The sequence below is a fragment of the Anser anser genome (genome assembly GCF_964211835.1).
Source record: "Anser anser genome assembly, chromosome: 2".
Lineage (NCBI taxonomy): Eukaryota > Metazoa > Chordata > Aves > Anseriformes > Anatidae > Anser > Anser anser.
The window spans coordinates 148,656,925-148,680,500 of NC_139721.1; the positions used below are offsets into that span (position 1 = coordinate 148,656,925).

Genomic DNA, 23,576 nt, shown 5'->3' on the forward strand with positions numbered 1-23,576 from the left:
TCTAAATAATTAAATTCCTTGCATATTAACATATATTAGCTCATGTTACACACAAATGTTTGTAACTACAAGCTGCCATGACTGATACTCAGAAGTGCTGTGTATTGAGAGTTGGGTGAAAGTTGTTTATTCTTTCAAAAATATATAATATTTTTATATATATAATATTTTTAAGCTGAATTAGAGAATAAAATATGTCTGAACATGCTAACCTAAGTTTCTGTTCCTGGTTCAGGTCTCATTGTACAAATTGTGAGCAGCTTCAGTGAAATTGAAGGAGTTACTCTTGCCTAGACCTGTACGAAATCAGAACACATTAACAGATACCTCTTTACAGAACGGGATCTTTCACAAGCAGAAAGGACTAAAACACAGTAGCCTCTTATTCATACTCCATATAGACTCTCCAGTTGGCAAAGCCCTTCGTGACAGCACTGTCTGTTTTTACACATTGTTTTGTTTTGTTTAGTTAGGCTTTGCTATACAAGGGGTTTTATTGTTCAAGAGGAGGCAGTCCCACCCTTGCTAGTAGTCACCACGCCATACCATTGGGTAATTATAGCTCTTTACATGCCAAGATCTCAGACCAAGAAAAGGCAGCCAATCCTGATATGGGAAGACACACACTGGCACAAAAAAAAAAAAAAAATAGCTAGAGAGACAATGAAGAGAGAAAAACAGAGGGAGACACTGTATGGGATTGTGCTCTATCTGCCTATGACAGTAGCATCAGGGGCAATGTTGTTTTTCCCCAGTAGTTTTCCAATATAGTTACTCCATTCACTGATGAATTAAGACTATGCGAAACTGTGCCAAAGCTAATCCAGTCAAATTCCACCCAGATGGTTAAATCCAATTGCCTGTGCCTTCCCCCACAATGCAACAGCTTCCCTGGTACAGTCTGCTTTGTTACTGCTTTCCTCCCCTGCCAAACGGCAGCTCTGTGCTGTACGGGTGATCTTCCCTCGTGTGCATAATGCCTGGGCTTCTGGCTGCCTCCACACACAGATCTTAACTTGTTCCATCCCTGGAATACAAAATATACAAAAAATATGAATGGTTAAGTGTATATATAAATATTCCAGTGTAGTTGTTCTTCAAATGTTTCACCCAAAACGATACTCAGCCTTTCCCTAATTGAGGGAAACTGCCTATTTCTGCAGTAATTTCAGTTTGGTGAGAGAACTGGCAATAATATTCCAGATAATATATTATCTGGCTACGTATGTTTAGGGAAGTACTCTAATGCCTGCCTGAAGGTGTATCACCTTCATTCCTGAATCCCCTATTTCCTGCTGCTTAGTAAATGAAAACGGCTAGGATTCTCCAGTTGTCACACACTTCAGAGCAGGACCGTGACTTTGTGCCCTGATTTACTGCCTAGAATATTACCTCTTCCGTAGCTGGCAGGAGATTAACATCCTAATTCATGCACTGCAGTTAAATACATTTAGTAGGTAGCCTGAAGTTTGCCCTTTGCATTCAAAAGAAATCTTGATTTACTCTACATACTGCTCTCAGATTCAGAAAAGCTGCTTACTCGCTAAGTAAAAGTGCTGCTCACCAAAGAGCTGCCTTCAGTTGATGAGAATTCGTTTGAAAAGTTTTCAGTTAGGTAACACTGAGCAGGGACTCCATAACTTACATAATTCTTGTTGAGTCTTGATGTCTTTCCTGTGACCGGTCACTGTGGGATCACTCTGCCAAGTACCCCAGAAACCTCCAGGTGCCTCTGATGACAGCATAACGGTTGGAGTAGGCATAGGAAGGGCTCCAGATAAGTTGTGACACGGCTGAAAGGACATTTTTTGGCAAGCACTGAAATACTTCCTTCAAGGAAGAGAAGACTGCCTTAATCCTAGAAGAATCAACACCTTAAACAAAGGGGGAACGTGCCCCAGGGGTAGTCCACCTGAACCCACAGGGGTGGACATCTCAGTGAAGTCTGAGCCGTGATGGGTGAACGCGTCCTCCCGAGGAATGCAAAGACTTCGCCTTCCTGGTTGGGTCAGAATCAAGTACGAAGAACTTGCCTTGAGGAGGAAAGTCTTTTGCTGCCACTGAATTTGGGATTGCAACATAAGTAATAAATAATAATAAAAAAAATCAGAGGGTTGATAATTAACATCCCTCAGCTGTTCATCACTGCTGTGCTAGGTAATATTCTAGTCAAAATAAATTTAGACATGATTGTAAACAGAGTTTAGGGTATGATTCAGTCGACCAGCCGGATCACTTTTCACATTTGTACATAGGAATGTTCATTTTAAGCTTTCTTTTAAAAAATCCCATACAACAACTAACCCTGTGATAAATTTGGCAATACAGCATTTTAGACTTTAATGCCTAAATTGTTAGTAGGACATTGAACATTAGGTGGCAGTGTGGGGAAGGTATTGTATGACAAATTTCTCAGCGTGTATCTGGAAGACAATCTGGAGTCAAAAGATCTAGCTGTCACCAATCCTTTATTTTAAAGGATTTTATTTTATTTTATTTTTTTAACCTGTGTTTCCCATATCACTAGGTTTGCAAGCAGGAAGTAGTTCAGGGTTAAAAAATATTTACCACTTCTATGTACCCCAAATAGGTAAAAACCTTTTCTAAGCAAAACAGTGACCTACATCTGCTACACTTGTTGATGATGTACTAGGAAGACTTCAGGAACAAAATTTAATGGGTCACATTATTAACATTAAACCTATAAAAGTACATTGTCTTCCGAACAGTGGAGATTTAAAAATATCTTTATGCAGGAAGAAGCCCTTTGTAAACACAGGTAGCTCAGCACTGACCAATCTTGGCCTTAGTTTTAGGTGCTTTATGGTGTTCCTCAGCTGATGTATTAAGTTCCTCGGGAGGACAAACTCATGAAAATACATAATCTTAAACTTCAAGGACAGAATGATCTCCAAGCAAGGAAAGACACAAAAGATCATCTTTTGAAACACGACATCTAAGCAAGTCATGAGGTACAGTGAAGTGTTTTTGCTTTACAGTGCCAACGTTTATCAAATGATAATTTACATTATACACTTGATACAGCTGAAATTTGATACAGCTGAAATAAAGTTGTCACAATTGAAAACCAAACATGCTTTCCTGACGTATTTCATTTATTTACTTGTCTCAGCTCTCAGATACCAGCATGAGACCATTACCCTGGAGGAGCGTTCCTTTTCTTTGACCTTCTCTGTAAGTAGGTATTGTAGCACCTTTGCCATTAGAATGTACTTCAGCAAGCTCTTAGGGCGAGAGGAGGAATAAAGGCATATGAAAAATTCAGAACAAGAGACTGCAAGTAGGAAAATAGGTTGCTACATAGTGATTACATGGTCACAACTGGTGATCACAAGTATTAAATATTTTATATTTTAAAACATTTTTAATGTTTACCCTTAGAGTATATGGACTGAAGTATAAATCATTTGTTTCTAATGAAGAAAACATCTTCTTTAGCTTCTCTAGTTAGATAAGAAGACTTTGCAATTAACCAACCTCCATCATTATGTGGTTGCCTGTTTTGTTTCAAAGATTATGAAAACTGTGGAATACGTACAACATAAAGATTTGATCAAGGATTTGTTATAATAGATTTAGAGATGTTAAAAAAAATCTAAATCGTTAGGGGTTATGAAATGTTTGCTCTGTGCCCAAAAAATTAAGTGGTATTGGTACAGCAAAGCAAGGTAACACAATGGCTTCGCAGCTAACAGTACCCAAGCACATGTTTAGAACACAATGCTGCTGGCACCTTAGGAGCAGTCATGGTGGGAGACTACAGGTCAAAACGGCTGTAAATGGGAAAGTGTCTGGATTCCTACAGGATGGTAGGATTTAACGGGGCAGGGCAGGGAGCCATGGCAGGCAGGCAAACAAGTACTTCTTCCACAGAAGCCTTTCTAGCCCTGTCGAACTCCTCCTGTGAGGTGTGCTAAGCTAGACATTTCACTAATGTTTTATTTTTCTATTTTATGTATCCTAGGATAGATTTGATTCTTGCAAAGTTGTGTTTGATTTTTTTCTGATGACTGCTTCTGACCATCTGTGACTTAATCGGCTCTGGCGAGGTGAGCATGGTTTATGCCACGTCCTGGTCTGAGCAGAAGAGTGGGCTGGCAGCAGGCTCGGGAGCAGCTCCAGCCCTCCAGCTGAGGAGCTGGGTACGCCTGATGGTTGCAGCGACCTACGTGGTGGTGGTGGAAAGGGCTAATTAACATTACATCCTACTACGGGACAATATTTCTAAGCTAGAGCACCAGCAAGTGCTTAATTTCCTTTCGTTTGGACACAGACTACAGAATACAGAAGACACTAACACACAAAAGATACTAAACGTATTTTTCATCTTGCATTACTCAAACACAAAAGGACAATGTAACAAACGTACATCGCCGCTTTGGGGTATCACAACATTATTTACAGAAACCCATCCTCAACGTGTTTTTTAAAATGTTATTTTTCTTTGTTGTTTTGTACCCCACCAGAGTACATTTGTATCAAATAAACATTGAAGCTTGTTGAAAAATAAAAATGATTTTTTCTTTGCAATGTAGGGTCTGAAAAAAATTTAGTATGAAAACTTAAAGTCTTTCATGTAATTATCCAACTTGGGGCATTATTTATAAAGACACAGTTGTGTCTTTCTGTAATCGAATTATCAGTGTAACCATTTGACTACCATGACTCAGACCTCCAGTAGTCATGAGATTTGCTTAGATTATAAAGATCAGAAAACAAAACTAATGAGAAACATCCCGAGTCTCCATCGTTAGGATTACACTGATACTGGAGAAAGGGATTTTGACTGGGAAAGCTCTGAATACATGGTAGGGGCACATCACCAGTCGGTTGCACGCTCTCCATCCCCTCTGACCACTCATCTATGACCACCAGTGGAGTGGGGAGCTGGGGGTCGGCCTCTTCTCACAGGTAACTAGTGGTAGGACTAGAGGGAATGGCCTCAAGTTGTGCCAGGGGATGTTTAGGTTGGAAATGAGGAGACATTTCTTCTCAGAAAGAGCAGTCAGGCGTTGGGACAGGTTGCCCAGGGAGGTGGTGGAGTCACAGTCCCTGGGGGTGTTCAAGGAAAGGCTGGACGTGGTGCTTAGGGACATGGTTTAGTGGGTGATACTGGTGGTAGGGGGATGGTTGGACCAGATGATCTTGGAGGCCTTTTCCAACCTTAATGGTTCTGTGATTCTATGAAAACCAAGCCCTCACAGAATGGGGACCGTTGGACCAGATGATCTTCGAGGCCTTTTCCAACCTTTTCAACCTTTATGATTCTGTGATGCTCTGAATTCCTGAAGGAACCGAGGACACACCCCGCTGGTGGGGGACACGGAGCCGTTGGTGTGAGGGGACCCCGGCGGGCAGCGCCTGCGGGCGGACAGCGGGGCTGACGGGGGGCTGCGGCCCCCAGGGCGTGCAACGCCGGGCGGGAGCCGCCACCTCCGCCCCGCCGCTCCCTTCGGCCACCGCCGTGCTTCGTCTTCCCGTCACGTAAACGCACACGGGGCTCGGCACCGCCTGGCAGCGGGCAGGCGGCACGGCCGGGGGCCGCCCCTCAGCCCCCGCCGAGCCGGGCACGGCCGCCGGCCCGGCAGCCCGCCTGGCAGGAGGCGTCACCGCCCGCTTGAACCGGAACCGCTTGGCGGAGGCCGCCCGGGGCGGCTGCTGCTGCTGCTGCCGGTGCTGCCGCTGCCGCTGCGGCTGCCGCGGTGCCGAGGGGGTGAGGGGGGCCCGCGGGGGCGGAGGAGGAGCGCGGCGGCCCCGCCGCCCGGCGATGGGGCTGTGCCTCGGCCGGCCCTGCGCCGCCCGGCCGCGCAGCAGCGCTTAGCTCGCCCTCAGCTGCCGCAGCCCTCGCCGCGGGGCTGCCGCCTCGGATGACCCAGCGGCGGGATCCGCCGGCGAGTGCAGCCGCAGGGCGCCGCAGCCGCCGCCTCTCCCCATCCTCCTCCTCCTCCTCGTCGTCCTCCTCCTCGCCCATGGCCGCCCGCCGCCCCCGCTGACCGGCCGCCCCTCGCCTCCTCCCCGGCCGGGGTCGGCTGGAGCAGAGAAGATGGGGAACACCACCTCCTGCTGCGTCTCCTCCAGCCCCAAGCTGCGCAGGAATGCCCACTCCCGGCTGGAGTCCTACCGCCCCGAGGCCGACCTGAGCCGGGAGGACACGGGCTGCAACCTGCAGCACATCAGCGACCGGGAGAACATCGACGGTGAGGGCGGCCGGGCGGCGAAACCCCGGGGGGCTCCGCTCCCCCCCCCCCCCCCCCCCCCCCGCTCCCTTCCCCTCGCCCTGCCCGGGCGCGGAGCCCCCGCGGTGTCCCCGCGTCCCAGCCCCGGCCGTGTGGTGCCGGGGTGCGCTGCCCGAGCCCTGCGGCACCTCGGCGGGGGTGCTGGGGGTCGCCTGGGCTGGGCCGCGCTGGGACGGGCCTGTCGCGCATATCGCCGGCCGCGGGCAGAAGCCGCGGGGCAGAGCCGGTGAGGCAGCAGCGAAGGCAAGGAGAAGTGACCTCCGCGCTGCCGCCGTGACTCTTCCTGCCCGCGGTGCTGTCGCGATGAGGCGCGGCTGCTGGGCTCGCCCGCGCGTCGCTTCGCCCCCTTTCCCCTCAGCCGTGCCCTGAGGAGCCCCGGCCCGAGGGGCTGCGCCTCCGGCCCCGCAGAGCCCAGCCGAACTCGCAGGCGCGGGTTAACCCGCACAGGCCGCTCGGGCTCTGGGTGCCCGCACCGTTCGTCCCCACAGCTTCACCTGGGGGAAGGTCAGCGGCGTCCCGGAGCAGTTCACATGCAGTGCTTTTGGTAGGGAGCCAGGAGGAGTGACTGTGGCGCGCCTCACTTCGCCTTCCAGGGTTTTGTTTTTTATTTTTTCGTAGCTTACGTGGTGGTGATTTTATTACGGTTTTGTGTTAGGTCAGTTCTTGGCACCGGTGAAGTTACGAAGTGCCTGGTAGCAGATGGATTCCCTCTCTGGTTAAGGCCATTTCTCTGAATTCTGGAATTTAATCCTGGAAATATGAATGTTTTTCAGATGTCTTCGCTGCACGCAGCTGAAAAATCGGAGTGTAATAGGATCAGTAGGTGGAAAAAAATACATAATGGTCTGGTCTGAGACAGTCAGGGAAATGAAAGAACCAATTGTTGATCTATGAATGATTAATTCTTCCAGCAGCAGCGTTGTCCAGCGTAGCAGTGTGCATCTCTATATCTACAGCAACAGATCCTGCAGTAAAGTTTTTGGTCAGATGAATGGATGAGTGTGGGCTTTGTGCCTTGTTCTTGAAGGTTTTTTTTTTGTTGGTTGTTTCCCATGGATGGAAGAAGGGCACAGGTTAAAATAGTAAGGGCATGTGTGCTTGCTAAAATGAGCATATAATGCAGATAACTTTCTGTATCTTAGTAATTATATCAAGAAACAATCTGTGTTGGTTGGTTTGTTTGTTGGATCAAGGCACATGTCTGCTTTGTCTCCCTTTAAACCGTGGTATGTTTCAATCCTGGGGTTGGATTTTTAGTGTTCTAACAAGTTACATTTGTATTAATAATTTTTAAATGTTTTTTTGTTGTTGTTGTTTGTTTTTTTGTGTGTGTTTTTGCTATTTGTCTAAGGCTGCTGTTGGTGAAATGCCGTGTTTTCAAATGGGCAAGCTGTCTGATTCTTGAAAAGACCAAACAATTATGAGTTTCGTTTTTGTGCCTTGCTCTAATCTTGCTGCCCTTTATGGGTAGGGGCCACAAAATAAGATGTCACTGAGGAGACTGGTGGTCAGTAAATGTCCGTAGACATGAAACAACTGGAGATGATAGCTGGGTAAAACAGCTCTTTGGAGCGTGCTTTGTTGCAGAGCTGCTACCCTGGAGTCATCCTCGCTGCAGGTCTTTTAGAGGTGGCAGGCTGATTGCTAAGGGTAGGAAGGTGATACTGTGATTCTGAGATTTTATTTCTTGTTCGACTACCTGTTACATTTTTGTGGTCAAGTTGCTTGAAGTTGTACGGCACACGCATGTTTACAGACGAGTCACAGGGGTGAAAAAAAATTGCTTAATAGGGAGCTATAATGATTTTTTTTTATCATTTTACAATTGCATGAAGATATTTGAACAAGGGAAGAACAATAGCCTGCTTATCTGTGTCATGCAGAGAAAATGCTGGGTGCTGATTCCTTGATATTACCACAGATCGTGAACTATTTCCAGGAGTTTCTCGAATTGCTAGTGTTTGCCAAATGTACTTTTTTTTTAAGCAAGTGATGATAGCGACTGATGCACTGAATGAAAACGTTTCTGACACTTTTACTTCATATTTAGTTTTCTTGCTGCTCTTCAAATGAGAACCCTTCCATCCAGCCCAGTGCCAGTGCCAGAGGCTGCCAGGCACAAGAAGTGCAAATTCACGTCTCTGGCGAGCCCCGGCTCTGCGAGCGCTGCTTCCAGGAGCTGAGCGGTCGTGACATGCAGCGGCTGAGTTAACTTGGTTCACGTGGAAGTTCCCTTCATGCTCATGTTCAGCGAAAGTCGTGACACTTTTTTCTTTTTTTTGAGTGGGTAAAGCTGCATGAATAGAACAGGAACTTTTAAAGCCTTTAAATCACTTGTGGGCCGTTTCTAAGATTTTAAGAGATGTGTGGTTTTCCTTGTTGCGGACCCTGTTCCTGGCAGTATCAGAGGGAGAGGGGAAGAAGAGGGAGGAGTGACCCAGCTCCAACAATGATTTAAGTGGAACTGTTAGTACTGGTGGAAGTGGAACTGTTTGAAGTTTGCCAGTGTTAAATGCCTTGTAAAGAAACATTTGTCAAATCTGCCTTCAAGATCATGCCTTTAAATCGTCTCATATGATGCAACCCAATCCAGTAGCAGCTTTTCAAAGAATGGTTGGAGGAGTTCTGTTTCCTTAGGACTGGGTTTTATAGCAAGATATTATCTCTGTGGCGGTGGTACCTTGTCAGAAAATCTCCATTTCTGTAATGCTTCGCAACTGTTTATGAAGTGATATCTGAAAGAGAAGGGAATTTTGAAAGAACATAGAATGGGAGGAATTTATCAAATGACATGTCGGAGAATGCTAATGGTGGATTTCTCTCTCTTTTAGGGTGTTTTTTTTTGTTTTTGTTTTTTTTTTTGGTCCTAAAATTTCTTAAAGGTAACTGACTTCTTTAAGACTCCACACGTGCACAGTTGACTCTCTCAATTATGTGTAGTCCCCAGGATGCCTTTTTTTGGTACAGGCTCATGATAGTGAAGACCACCCAGCAGATTTTGACTTTTCTTTTTGGAGACAGAGCAAGAAGATGATGGTAACGTACAGTTCAGAGGTTACCCTTCCTTGGCTACCTGCTCTGTTTGATGATTATTGCTGAGGGGGAGCTTCGACATTTTCCAGTGCTTCACATTTAAAAATCTACTTCAAGAAAATTCTGGCAGTAGCTTCAAGCCTTGCAGATTCCTAGCTCAGTCCTTTAGCCAACAGGACGTTGCTTTACAAGTGTTGATGACAGCAGTAAGCAGAAGCAGTAGAAGCCTTGACATTTCAGGTTCTGTATCCTATTTGTGTGTAAACGTCTGTATGTGCAAGCCATGGAAGCGGCTCGGCTGTGTGTTTAAATCCCGGCTAGCTAGAGGGCTGCGGTGCAGGCTGCGCTTGGTTCTGTACCCCAGCAGCTCGCCCTGCCAGACCCGCTGCTGCCCTGTCTCGTGCAAAAGCTGAGCTGGAAAAGAGGGCTCTCAGGCGTGATTTCCCTGCTGGGGGCATGATTTCCACACTAAGCTCCTCAAGTAGGGGGCTGTAGGGAGGGGACACGGGATATCTTACTGCAGGTAAGATGGCGCGAAGCGAAGCTGCTCTACCTCATATATGGTTAAATTGGGCAAAAGGAGACTAGATGGAGAGTTCCTAGGCCATTGGAAGGGAAGATTGTCCTTAATGATTACACCCTCCCCCGTCTCTTCCTTCCTTCTCCCCCCCAAAAACCAACCTATGATATTTTTTTTCCTCTGTGTAAACTCCTGTTAATGTCACTAGGTCGTTTTTCATTGCTAGCTCAGATAATGTCATCCTCTGCAACTGGGCATCACAGATAAACCTCTTCAGCCCTTTTCATCATGTGCCAGTCCTGTTAATTTTTTTGCTCTATAATGCACAGACTCCTAAGACTGGACTGTTTTTTTTTAAAGCCCTTTTTTGTTCTTTTATTTATTTTTCCCCACCCTCTTGAAAATAGCATGTGGGAATCCCTGAATTGAGATTTGTTAGTATTTGTATATCTCTGTCTTCAAGAGCTAGGGAATGATGGGTTGCATGTTGTGAAGGAAATGACTTACATTCACAGCAGTGAAGATACAAGCACTTCTGAAGCAAATTAAGGATATAATAATCTGTGTTTTACACGGACGTTCCTGCTAACATCTGGATCATAACAGGATAGCCCTTTTTTTTTTTTTTTCCCAGAACAAATAGTGTGGTTTACATGAGAGTCTCTTTCAATAATGTTCTTTCTCCTTTGGCCAGAATGCTTGCACAGTGGTGTCCGTATGCTTTTCAATGCTGTCGTTTGCATTGTGCTCCTAAGCATTTGTCAGAGGTCATGCATTGGAGTACCACAGCAACCTTGTACGTTCAAAAAAATTAAAAAGAACCTGATGTGGTCCTACCTCACCAAGCTTCTTCCTATACTGCACACTGCATGTGATGCATACCTCACAGCTTTCTTTTGTACTTCACTGTCAGCCTCATCTGTTTGCTGGCGTGTTCCCTGCTCCTCAGAGGCACCATCATGTTGTATAAACCCTTCCTAAAACCTCACTTTTACATCATTCACATCAAATCAGTTAATTTACACCTCTTATGAAGTGAGTATTTTGATATTTAGCAGTAGAAGGTTTCAGATGCACGCATGCTAAGGCTAATCGCATTTGAACTTACTGCTAACTAATTTTATTAGTGCACTGCCATCTGATGAAGACTTCCTTTGAAAGTGAGTTACACGAGATCAACAGTCTTGGCTGAGTAAATTGGTACTTGAAGTGGAATGACATGATTTAAAATTATAGGTCTCTGAAAATGTGAAGGACTACCGTGTTTTCTGGTAGGTTTTTTCCTTAGATTTTACGTGCAGTAGGAATAATGGATTAAAAAACAGAGCAAACCTCTCCGCTTTGTGGTTATAGCTGTTTTACCTGATCTTGTGTGCTTCATGAAGTTCTTTCAGGCTCAGAGGGCGTGCAGCATCTTCAGGCCTTGCTCCAGATCTGCCTTCTTTGTCCAAAAAGCAATCCTGCAAGTTTGGCACCCGCATATGGTGGTGGGATGCCGCTTTCTGAACCGCGTGAGATGCTGGGTACGTGTTTGCTGGGTGTCTCTCGCACCTTTCTGTGAGTACCACTCGCTCCCTGCTGTCTGCAGTGAGTCATGAGCTTGGAAGGCAACTAAGAGAGTACCCAGCACAGCCGTAGTGGTTCTTGTTTTGCTGGCCAGCTGCAGATCAGGCATAGCCTAAATACCTTCCTTGTATATCTTTGCATGCATATGAAATACATTTTACAAACTGGCAGTATAAATGCTGAACAGCCTTCCTCTGAGCTCGCTATGTAGAAGTGAATTGAATCACTTAGCTTCTTTACTTTTCCTTTGAACTTGGACGACCAGAGTTTCTTAAATCCCATTAGTTTTCTATGTGCATTCTGACATACGGGGTGACCTGTTTTATTTTGTCCTGCAGAATATCTATGTTCCAGAAACCTTTGAAATCTATATGAAGTGACTGTAAATGCTAATAAACTTTTAAAAGTTAGCAATTTGTTATTTAGACAAAATATACCTAGCAGTAGGCTTAGGTATTTCCTTCACTGGAGTGGTTACCAGTTCCTGTGTATCTTCTGCAGCAGTTTTGTCTCCTTACAGTCCAACTTTGAAAGCAAATACTCCAGAATTGCCGAAATGAGCTGTTGGGATATTTTCATGTTTCTCAAGATGAAACTTGCAGAAGTTGACCAAAATTCAGAGATGGATTTGTTTAGCTCAACTTAAACTACGTCACTCTGTAGACCATATGTGCCATCCTAACTCCCCCAGCCAGTTGGGTTTGAGCATCATCAGCCCTTGTATTTTATCTGGGAGAATTAATTAAAACTCAGAGTGTTCCCTAGCCCGAACTGGGGAAAGAACAGCAGCAGCAGTGTCCTGAAGACTGGTCCTTGGCTAGTATTGAAACCAGCCAACGGGCTGTTGTTGGGGTATTAATGAGAAATTATTAATGAAAGCTGGTTGGAGAATTTGCTTGAAATCCTTTTTCTTATTGTTCTTCTCTCTCCCCCCCCCCCCCCCCCCTTTTTTCTCTTTCCTTTCTCATCACAATTTAACATTCCAGGCCTGCAAACTCTAAAGGATTTATAAGAGCAACCATCATTCAGCTAAGGCAAGTTTCTTAGGTCGCCTGGATTTACATTTCCCAGTAACTGATGTTCTTTACTTCTCGTTATTTCTTTGCAAAGGGGTGCTGTTTCTGTGAAGTGCGGTAATGTGACAGTCTTACTGAAACACCTTTACGATCCCATCATAGATGCAGGTTGCACTGCAGAATTGCCCTCTTGCCTATAGCTTGTGATGAACAAAGCTTCGGTAAAAGCAATGTTTTGTTACTGAGTGGCACTTTACTACTGTCTTTGTTAGAGTAAAAATGCTACAGAAAACTGTAATATGTGAATGCTAAGGCAAGTTTATGGAGTAGAGCTAATACTAAGACTAAAAGTGAGTTGTGTTTCACCTCGCGTAATACTTGCCACACTCTTCTCCACTGTGCTTCTTCAGGGGAAGAGTGTCTGCACTGGTATCTCTGTGGTATCATTCTCTTTGCAGAAGTCAGCCTTCAATTACTCATTCATAATCTTCCCTGAAAAATAACACCACCCAGCTTTACTTAAAAACCAAAAATAAAAACAAACAAAACACCAAAACTTTGAGCTCAGGCTATTTGCTTGTTAGTTTCTTTGTCTGCAGAAATGATTCCTACACACCTGTGGCTGAGATCCCAAAGATGCCAGGTTGAAAGTGAGAAGATTTACTTTCAACAGTATAGAAATCAATACGAGGTTGTGTTGAAATTTTGAAAGCTCCTTTTCTTTGCAGCATTGGTATTTCATTAAAGGTGGGGGTTGATGAGTTTCTATTCCTGAATCCAAGTCTGAATGGCTAGTCACGTTTTTATAAAGTCAGGCTACCCCAAATGTCATGCATAAGGGGCGTTGTTACTAAATGAAGGTGTGAAGCTGGTCGTACAGGGATCCTACTCTAGTTTTGGAGCAGAACTAGCAGATTATTAGCATGTTTAAAGCTGTTTCTGGTACACAGTTTATCCCTGCACACAGGTATTCCGAGAAGGGCTGCCTTTTCGTTGCCGCGTTGTGGTGTTATGACGTCTTACCGAATACTTATTACCCTCTTTGTTCCTGGAAAGAATGCGTTACTTTCAGATACTGGAAGTAATACTGCATGAGGAAGAAGTTATACGTGATCAGCAAAGATGTTCTGAAATACTGCCCTACATCTGTTTGTGTCTGAACTTCGTAGGGAGAGGGTAATTTAGAAGTCACAAGAGCGTGTGAGGCTGTGTATGTGCAATGACTGGCAGGAGTTACGCTTCTGTGCTTGGAGTTCTTCTTGGTCTTCATCAGTATTACCATTTCCTACCTAAGTATACTGTGGTTTCTTTGTCCTCTTTTCTGCCCTTCCTAGGGCAGGAGATTTGCTATACTTGAAGATCCAAAGTTTGGGAGTTGTACCTGGTCCTGACCAAGACAGGACACGCTTACCTGCTTTGGGAGCAAGGAGCTCGCAGGCTGCGGTCAGGGAGCTTTACAAGCACTGATTACATCTCTCAGCCACTCGTGGTAGCCTCTGAAATGATGCAAGTTGTGTAAAGGCCTTGAAGAAGGTCTCTCAGAATCTGAAAGGGATTAGAGCTAGCGGCTCTTGGGCTGATGGTCAGAATTTTAGATCCTGTCTGTTTCTCTAGCTTGAAAAAACTTGTCCGTGTGTTACACCATCCCGTGTACCATTGACATTCAGTAAGCTGTAGTCTCTGATGTCTGACAGCCCCCACTTCCTCCTCCTCCTCAAAGAAAGCTGTTAAAATAACCAGTGCGACATACAGGTTAGAAGGAAAAGAAGTGTTATGATGAGGAACATACAGATAATTGTCATATAAATTTAGATTTCTAGACGGTTGGTTATTTTACTGCTGTAGGATTGCAGCCTCTGGTGTGTCCAGGGGATATATCGCACCTGCTATGAGTCAGGACATTTATCACCTGTTCTGTTATCTATTTGTTCTGTTTGCTTTTTATTTTGGAGGATTTTGGAGCAGACTGATTTTCATTTTATTAATTAAATTTATGAAGCTATATAACTGAAATCAGCAGAGATAAATTCAGAAGGGCGAGTCTGGTTACTGCAGAATGTTTTGCCTAGTCATTCAGAGCATTATTCTGCTGTGTACTTAGAGAGGGGAAAAAACAAACAGTTTCAGATCCTATCAGCAAGGATTTTATTTCTAATTGCTCACGCAGTTTCAACTACAGCTGTAGGCAGGGCCTTAAAGTTACGGGATCTCCAGGCTCACGAAGTTTGTTGAGAATGATCTGACTTGAATTTGGTACTCTCTCCTATTATTGCCATTAAAATAGGTAGTGCAATTAGCCTCTCGACATAGGAATTCAAACCATGTACCTGGACAACTGCTGTTACTGACTATTAAATAGTAATCAATCACAGATTTATGTACATTTGAAATGAATGTTTCCTGAAAAGAGATTCTGCAACCAAGATAGAGGAGCTTTCTTCCGATGGGTATTTTGGTATTTCTTCCTACGTGGTTTGATGCAGCAGATTCGAAAGTCACACGTTAAAACGGACATCAAGATAAAATCCATCATGAGGAGTGAGTGATGAGATCTTTGGCGTGTCTCTGCCGTAGGCCGTGTGGCCACCCCACCTGAATGCCCCCTGTGACCGCGTAGCTCTCGGTAGCGCTTCCTTCTCCAGGCTTTTTGTTGTGGCTCTTCCTACCTGACAGAAATCCATGTGCATTTTATTCAGTCAATGGAGGTTGAAAGGGGGTGAGCGGTTTGGAAATGCAGTTAGATTTTAAGCTTTCAAACCGTGTTGCCTGCAGCTAAATGTCCTCTTTCCTTTTAGAATAATTCATTTGCGATGCTAAGTGTCTGCTGTACTGCAGCGATGATGCACAGCTATCCTCCCTGTGTCACGCATAGGAAGAAATTGTTGTTTTACTGTGTACTTTTTCTGGGGTTAAGGTAAGAGGAGGATGCCTTTAACTGAAGTGGTCCTGGAGATCCGATCTGTGGTAAAAATAGTGTGCAGAAGGAGAGCTCTAACTGGTTGTTTTGGGGAAGAAAACAAACCAACACCGCCTTGGAAAGCTAAAACAAACAAAAAAATTTACAATTCTTTATTTAAGCAGTGATGTAAATTCCACGTCTAGCAACGCGTTTCCACTCGGCAAAATGGATATTTGAGTGAAAGGGACGCTGCCAAGCTAAATTTAACTGGAAGCGAATGTTTTGTGAAAAGTAAGCTTTCAACCTCAAGTCACGTTGAAAAATATTATAGTAAACAGTTATTTTTATAACAAGTGGTTGAATCACAGTTGATGTAACCCAAACACTGAAGCATTATGTTACTACGTGAGAACCTGAACTTAAATGGAACAATTCTAGAACAAAATGCACATCGATACTGGCTTCTACAGGGCGATTGCTGAGGACGCAGCGAGGTGCGGTGCCTGGCTGAAGTCACAGCCCCGGGAGGTACGGTACGAGAAGGTGGGAAGAAGTTGTGCTGACCAGGTCCGGGCAGCTCGCTGCTGGCTCCGTTCCCCTGTCCCTGGGGGCTGGGGGCAGCTGGGGAGCTGGGTGGTGTGAGCCCAGCACCGGCTTTGTCTTTGGGCTGTCTGTGAGCTGTGAGGGCTGGCCTTCGTGGCTTCTTTGGAAATATAAACTAGGGGTAGGTAGCAGGCTTTTTTTTCACTTGTTCTTTTTTTTCTAACTCTTTTTGGTGTTCCTTAGTGAATTATTTATACCTGAGATATTTGTATTCAACAAATCTTCTGGTAAATACCATTTAAAAAGTAAAATGTTATTTTTTTTATCACGTTGCTGGTATAATCTTAAACAAGCTTTGATCTGAAAGAGAAAAATTTCCTTTCAAATACTGCCCTCCTCCATCCTTGTAACTTTAATGAGACTCTGATTTTTCTGCCTTCCCCCATCCCCTTTTTTGTACATCTCTGACAGTCTGCATTACTTGCCTCCTGCCAGTGCTTTGCAGCTCAGCATTTTTTTTTACCCCAAACATACCCAAGTTCCTGCCTCTAATCTCATTGCCTTTTATTTGACCCCTTCTGTTCTGCTGTGCTTTTTGAGCTACGAGAAGTGAACAATACAGACAGTGTATTCTAGGGCAGGGGTTATGTGATGATTCCAAGATGACATCAGAAATTTCAGTGTGAATTTCAAAACCCTGCTTTATATTTTGTCATGTTTGCATTTTAACATTTGCTGTGCATTCCTAGTTCCTACCTCTCCTGCATGTTTTACAGCCAAGCAGATAAAATAATCCTTACTGTCTCCGATCAGCACATTATCCACACATAGTAAGATACCTCTACTTTTTTCCTGTATCTTTGCACTTAAAGTGGCATTGAGCACGTTTTTTGATCTCCATCATTTTCTTCATGACTTTCGGAAATGTGTGCTTTGTGATGAGTTTGTGTCCTGGATTACAGTTTGGGATTACAGATACACTGCAGTGCATGAGCTGTAATTCTTAAAATACAGGCTGAGGCTGTGTAGGTTGTTTCTTCTCAAATAGTGGAATGCATATACACTGCTTTCGTCTAAATAAAAAGCTGAAGAGAGATTTAGTTAGTAACAGTATTAAGATTTGCAATTCGTGGAAGAAAATTCTTGATAATTACCATCTCTGTAATTGATGCTCTGCCCGTGCTTCAATGTGTCCAGCTGTATGTAAATCTCCAACTACATATTTGTGCATTTCTTCCCTCATGTAAATGAGGAATCTCCTTGGTTTCTATTTGGGGACCGGGACCCGACTGATTTGGCGTTGCCTAATTGAAAAGCAGGATATGTTGCCAAGAAAGGATTTTCCTTCTATTCAGGGAGTGGGGCGGCGTGAGCTCCGAGCTCGCAGGCGTTTCCGTGTGCTCCCCGCCTCGGGGGCAGCGAGCGGGCAGGAAGGTTTGTAGTGCTGCCCTGGTGGGTTTCTGGGGTCCGGCTGCACCTTCAGCCCGGCCCTGGCCTGCCAAGGAAGGATGGGACCACGTTTCCATCTCCCACGTGTGGCCTGTGCCTGGCACAGTTCCTCCCCATGACTTTCATTGGTCTGCGGCTCTTGTCCGTGTGATGGTTTGGTCTGAGGCTCTGTAGGGCAGAAAGGCTCTCCAGCCTCTATCTGCTTTTTCTCTTATTTTCTGTTATTTGTAGAAAGTTCTTGAAATGGTCACGAGTGTTTCCTGTGCCCTACTTGCTGGCCATGCCATCGTCTCCAGCAAGCAGCTCCTTCAGCCTAATCCTGCTACTCGGACCTGTACGCCCCATGCTAAGTCAGCACGTTGCCTCATGCTGTTGTAGCTGTGTCACTTGGCTGGTCTTATTTATGTGACAAAAGCGAATGGAAGCACCGACATCTCAGGAGAATTTGCTGACCTGCCTGGTCCAATGCCAGTTCTAACGTGGGGATTTTAATCCTGTTTTTCACCTAGGCAAAGTAGTTTTGATGCAGGTATACCAGTTGCTAAAGGTAACCTATTAAATAAGAAAATACACGTGTGTGTGTGTGTATCTCCTGATATAACTCTTTGGCAGGGGGCGTGGAGCAGTATGTAACTAACCCTGTGAAGCTTCAGTTCAGCAGTGCACGTAAGCTGTATACTGAAGCCCATTGCTTATATCTGTAAGGATATTACAGCACCTGAGCTGGCTCTTATCATGCAGTTAAGTCCTGGGATAAGTTATTTGCTAAACAGGGCCTGTGTGTGAATAATGCTTGTTAAAATAATTGAGAGCATGAAGCTTGCTGCTGCAAGATGCTTAGCGTTCACTTGTCTGCTCGGCAGAGCACTTGTTGAGAGAGGATATTGCATCTGATTTATAAATAGCCCGATTAACTTCCTCCTGCTTGCTACGGTTCTCTTTCCTTAAGTATCTCTGGTACTTTTTTATGATATCCGTTGGAAAATAGCAGAGAAAGTGTATGCTCATGCCTTCTAGAGAGGTGGCAATACATAGCTGGAATCTGAAAAATACTTTGAGCCACGAGCCTGTTTGATCTCTGGAAAAATCTCTAAAGCATCTTTCAAGTAAAAGCCTGCCAATATTGACTTGGTGTTTGGAGAGAAACCTAAGGCCTGGTTCGGGAAAGCAGTTTTGTGTCATTTAGCAAATAGCGTAACCTCTGCTTATCTTACTGTCTGGGTCTCTGTCTTTGTTCACCCACTATATTTTCATTGGATCCTGATCTTTTGTCTTTGTTTCTCCCTTTGCGGCAGGGATTATTGTTTTGCAACAAGTATGCTTTCTTATCCTAGCAGGATGAGGTTGTTACCCAGGACTGGGTCATGATAACTTTTTTTTTTGCTCCCGTAATAATAAATAAACTTGTGTTTAAGTGTATTTTCTGAATGGATCTGAAAACAGATGGGAGGGATAAGTCTGTGTTTCTTCATGATAATGTATAGCACTTAGCCTCAGGCACGTGCCTATGTATCTTAAATATCTAACACATTGGTAGTTAGCATTAATTATTTCCATCAGCTTCATTCTTTTAATTAAAAGAAATCATTATCATCTCCATGGTGGTATATTGACCTAGTGAACAGTGGAGAATCAGAAATGAATCAGAAATGATGAACAACATTCCTTATGTATTTATGCCTCTGCTTGTTAGTCTAGTGGTAAGGGGTGACTCCTTGTGTTTTCAAGCTCAGACAGCAGCGAGGAGATGTCTTCAGCTCTCTGTTTACCAGAAAGATGGAAGTAAACAAAAAGGATTGATGAGATTTAGAAAGAAAGCTGAAGGAGATTTGGATATTAAGTAAGCTGGCAAATACTGTGGCTGAATCTTGGGAACAGGATTTGTTTTTAAGCTAATATGTGTTCTCTCCCACTTAATGGATTTTTTTAATTCCCCAATTATAAAAGATTTTTATTTTTTTAGAAACAGTGTCTTGATGCTACAAGCTAGCATTAAAATTAACAGTCGGCATCTATCAAGCAAAGCAATCTCCATGTCAACAAGTAGTGTTTGGAAGACAATTAGAAGCACTTGAAACACATTAGAAGATGTATGGTGAGTGGGTAGGGAAATGCTGTTTTATTCATTTGTACTACAGACTCTAGGTGAAATTTCAGTAACCCTAATTCTTTGCTTACCCTTCTCTCAGATTTGAAACTCACTTAGGGTCACATACTCATCTGTTTTAAGTGAGCTTAAAGGAACTCAGTGGAACTACATCTAGGCAAATCTGTTTGATTTCCAAGCTGATGGATGGACACAGCTCTTGAAATCAAATCCAAGGTTTGAGACTTCCTTCAGCTTGCCTCAGGTTTGAGGACTGAGCATTTTTCTGCCATGTAGAATTAATTTAGTTCTTGTAGTAAAATTGGCGCAATACATTTTATTTGTGGGAGTTTAATTTACATGTATGTATATATAAAAACCCCACAACAAAAAAGCTTTCTGTAAAGAAAATCAGGGATTCTGTGTAAGTGTAGAAACAATTAGGACATTGAGTTTCCTGCCAGGAACGGGTAACTGAAATAGAGCTGGTAACAACTCAAAGACTTATTCTGCTAATTTCTTCATGCCTCCTTATGCTGTACAATTGGTCTCCTTGACTTCTGTTTTTATTTCTCAAAAAAAAAAAAAAGGTGAAAAATACCTTCCCAAGAATGCCTGCACCTAGAAACTAGGTGTCTTTTTCAGTTTTTTCATCCTTAGTCCATGGGCGATGTAGAAGTTTTTGATTTTCACCACTCATGGCTGGACTTGCAAGGTGGAGAGCGCGTTGTATCCTCGTTAGGGTGGTTGCTTGGGCCGTAAGTAAGACAAGATCAGCGGCTTTGCTCTTCTGCTGAACGTGAATTTAGCATTAAATGATCTGTTAGACTTGCTTCTCTCTTTCAGAGGGATGTTCAGGGATGCGTGTCTCTACTTAGAGCTTAATTTGTAGTTGCTTTGATAGTAGTTTCAACCCTGAGCTATGGAAATCCTTTCTCATCTTTTCGAGCTCCTTGTGGGTTTTATCAAAGAGTAGAATTTTTCTTTCTCAAATATTTTCCCTGTGAAAGTATATTTAGAAAGTAGCTTACCAACTGCTCCTCTGCCTCCCTCTCTTCTTGCAGACTCGGGGTCTGCTACTTGCCTACGTTATTTACTGCACAGCATTTGCTGTGTATATACTGTGCTAAAATATTCACGATGTAAGGCTGACTTTCAGAAAGGCAAACCACTTGATTACCCTGTAAAGTTAAAAAATAATTACAAAATAAGACTTTTTAAAATATATATATATATATTTTTTTTTAACTGAGTCTTACCTTTTTCCAACTAGTGCCTTACATACTTGCCTTAAAGTGTTGCATTAGACTGTAGCAGAGAATTTGAGAAATCCCACAGTTGGTCAAACCAAATGTCTTTGACAGCAGCAGCTGCTCAAGGAATGTGTACAGAAACATCTGTAGCATGCTGTGTTAGATAAAGAGCCTTACAGGATTGGAGAATACCTGGAAGCATTTAAAAGACATGGAGACGTAATACAATTGTGTTTGGATGTGGAATTATTTTTAAAGAAAAGATAGCCTTAGCCTTAAAAAAAATAAAAAAGAATGGACGTTGCTTGTTTATAAACCTCTGTATTAGATTTGTATTGCTTCTGATACAGGGAAGTAAGTTCATCCATGGGATTGTTTTGGAGCGCGCTCCTGTATTTCTGAGGCGTATGTGAGAGTCCTACAGAAATATGCAGGTCTGTGAGCAGCAGACATGCTTAGATATTTGACACTTTAATTTTTGTGGGCTTAGGCTATGTTGATGGTCTAAGAGAACACTGAGGAGTTTTCAGTGTCAAGTAGAATGTTGAAAAATACGTGTATTTTTTTTTTCTTTGCTTAATATTTTTCTTAGCTAAAAAACTCAATTCTAAAAAACAATCCTTGCGTACCAAGAAGTTTCACAAGGACACACAAATGAAGTTGTAGTTTCAATGTGAAATATGATTTTAGTGCTTCTGCAGTAAAATTCTATGCCCTTACAGACTGAAGTGTGCTTTGGGCCTTAAAAGAGCATGGGGTCAACTTATCCAGAGTCAGCTACGGAAATGGCTTTCCAAAAACAAGTTTTTAGTTTACTTCAGCACTCACTGCCTCATAATTTCTGAAGGAGAAAGGTCAGCCTGATGGTCTCAGTAGTTTTTTGGTTTTTGTTTTTGTTTTTGGCATAGCATGCTGGAGGGTGAATTGGGTATTACATGGCATGTAAATACTGTTTGGGGGGAATGCAGTATGCGCTTTACGTTCTGTCTTATTAGAGCAGGTTTCTTTAACTAATAATGTGCAAAGCAGAAAAAAAGAATGGAAACATGAACTTCTGTTAATAGATTATTTCTGCTGCTCTGCATATTGGAGAGCGTTGTTTGCACACTGAAAAGAAAACCGGGTTAATATAGGGAAATGCTTGCTACAGGATAAAAGGAAGTATTTTCTTCTAGAAAAGGTGTCTTCTGCACTTGATTATTTAGGCAGCTTTAGTAATTACAAAAAACACACACTAGAAAGGTAAGGAAAATTCAGAGGTTAAGCTGAAGTTAACCATGTGGCTAGTCCACATCTCAAAGTGGGTGGGCATATCAAATCTGACGGTGCCTTAAAGCAATGTATTGGGGGGCGAGGGGTGGAAATCTACCCTCACCCCAGCCCCTGCTGCACGTACTCACAGGACAGACATTCAGTGTAGAGGCAGGAGTGCAATCGGAGGCCGCAGCCAAGTGTTCATACATTTGTGGCGTTAGTGTTTCAGTTCCATTTCATTTCAAATGAATAGAAGAACCTTTTCAAAGATAGCATTTCAAGAAAGATTAGGCTTCCAAATACTGAGCTGAGCATAATCAGCAGGTGACATTCGAGACCATAATTTTTATGTATTTTAGCTAAAGCCTGTCCATAGCACTGATTAAGAAAATGCTTCTACTCTCCCCTCTTATCCCAGCAATACTGAGTAAGCTTAGAAAAGAAAAGATTTAATTTCTGTAGAAGTCTGTTTCATATCTTGATTTGAAGTCTAATGCAGAACACGACAGATGAAACCTACAAAGCGATACCCTGTCACTATTTTTGAAGCTGCCCCTGATCCAGCCCAAATTCTGAGCTTTGAAATCATCTCTGTTTTTAATATGATTTTATCGTAGTTTTAAAGACCTCCCCAGTCATTCCTAGAACCACAGTAAGGTCTCTACGTTGCTTAATGCTACTTTACAAAGCGTGGATATGAAATTAAATAGAAAGTGTTACAGTGATGATTCTCTCGTTTCTCTCTGATTGCTGCTACCCACTGCTGCCCGCTTCCTGCGACTTCATGGAGACCCTGGATGACCCGTTCTGCTCGGTTCCTGAAAGTAAAAGCCACACACGTGTGTTACGAACAACCCTTCGGGGGTCTGCAGCTTCTCGTGTCTGCAGATAAGAGAAAAAGAGCTGCCAGGTACCTCCAGTGCAAGTGTCCAGTGGCATGAAATACCGTCCACCAAAGGGCGTTTTAGCACAGTGGCTTCTGCCCGGCGTTGTCCTCTCTGTATCTGACATTCATTACGTGTGTTCCGCAGCGGTAGCTGGGTTGGGGGCAACGTACAACATCCATACTGTGTTTCTGCTCAGAGGTGGCTATATTTAATTGGTGGATGAACAGTCAGAGTCCACTAACAGCTTTAATCTTGCTATTTTTTTTTACTGGAATTGCTCAGTGATGGGCACTGAAGGTCTAGCTAGGCAGGTGAAAAGGCTGCAGAAAGGAGGCCTTTAGGTTCAACAAGTGCAAGTCCTTCTTTTGGCATTTACCATCTCAGTTGTTCTTCCTCTAAGGAGTGGAAGAATATTGCTCTCATTAAAGAAGAATACTTGCAAGGAAGTGTTAATATTGTTAATTTCGGTTTGTGTTTGTTCTTTCAGCCCCATCTGCTAACCAAGATATATAACCATTTTCTCTAGGAGGCTGCTCTTCTGTCATTTTGATAAAATTAAGTTAGGCCTCAGCCTGTTAGTAAGTAATTCCAGTTTTATCTGTGTTGCCATTGGAATACTCTTTATGCATTCATGACTAATTTTCACGCTTAAAAGCACATTTTCTGTTATTTATGAGCATTGCTTATTTTTGTTTCAGTTAGACTTCCTTACCTTTTGCTGAGTGCTGCATAGAAATCCCTGCAGACTGCTGAAAACTTGTCTGCTTTCTAGATGACTGTTCTTGTTTTCCCTTGCTCTGAATAGTTAAATAT

The 23,576-nt window shown here is 43.5% G+C and overlaps 1 protein-coding gene across 3 annotated transcripts in view; it reads left to right on the top strand.

Moving 5' to 3' along the window:
* Positions 1-5,720: 5,720 nt before the first annotated feature.
* Positions 5,721-23,576, top strand: part of CCNY (cyclin Y) — a 126,428-nt gene continuing 108,572 nt past the window's right edge. Inside the window, exon 1 of one of the 3 annotated variants that reach the window (XM_083827359.1) lies at positions 5,721-6,218. In XM_083827359.1, coding sequence (XP_083683485.1) covers positions 6,065-6,218 — 154 coding nt within the window. In that variant the 5' untranslated portion in view covers positions 5,721-6,064. Of the gene's footprint in view, positions 6,219-6,292; positions 6,802-23,576 lie in introns of those variants that run through there. The other 2 variants (XM_083827361.1, XM_083827360.1) reach the window with 2 other exon arrangements.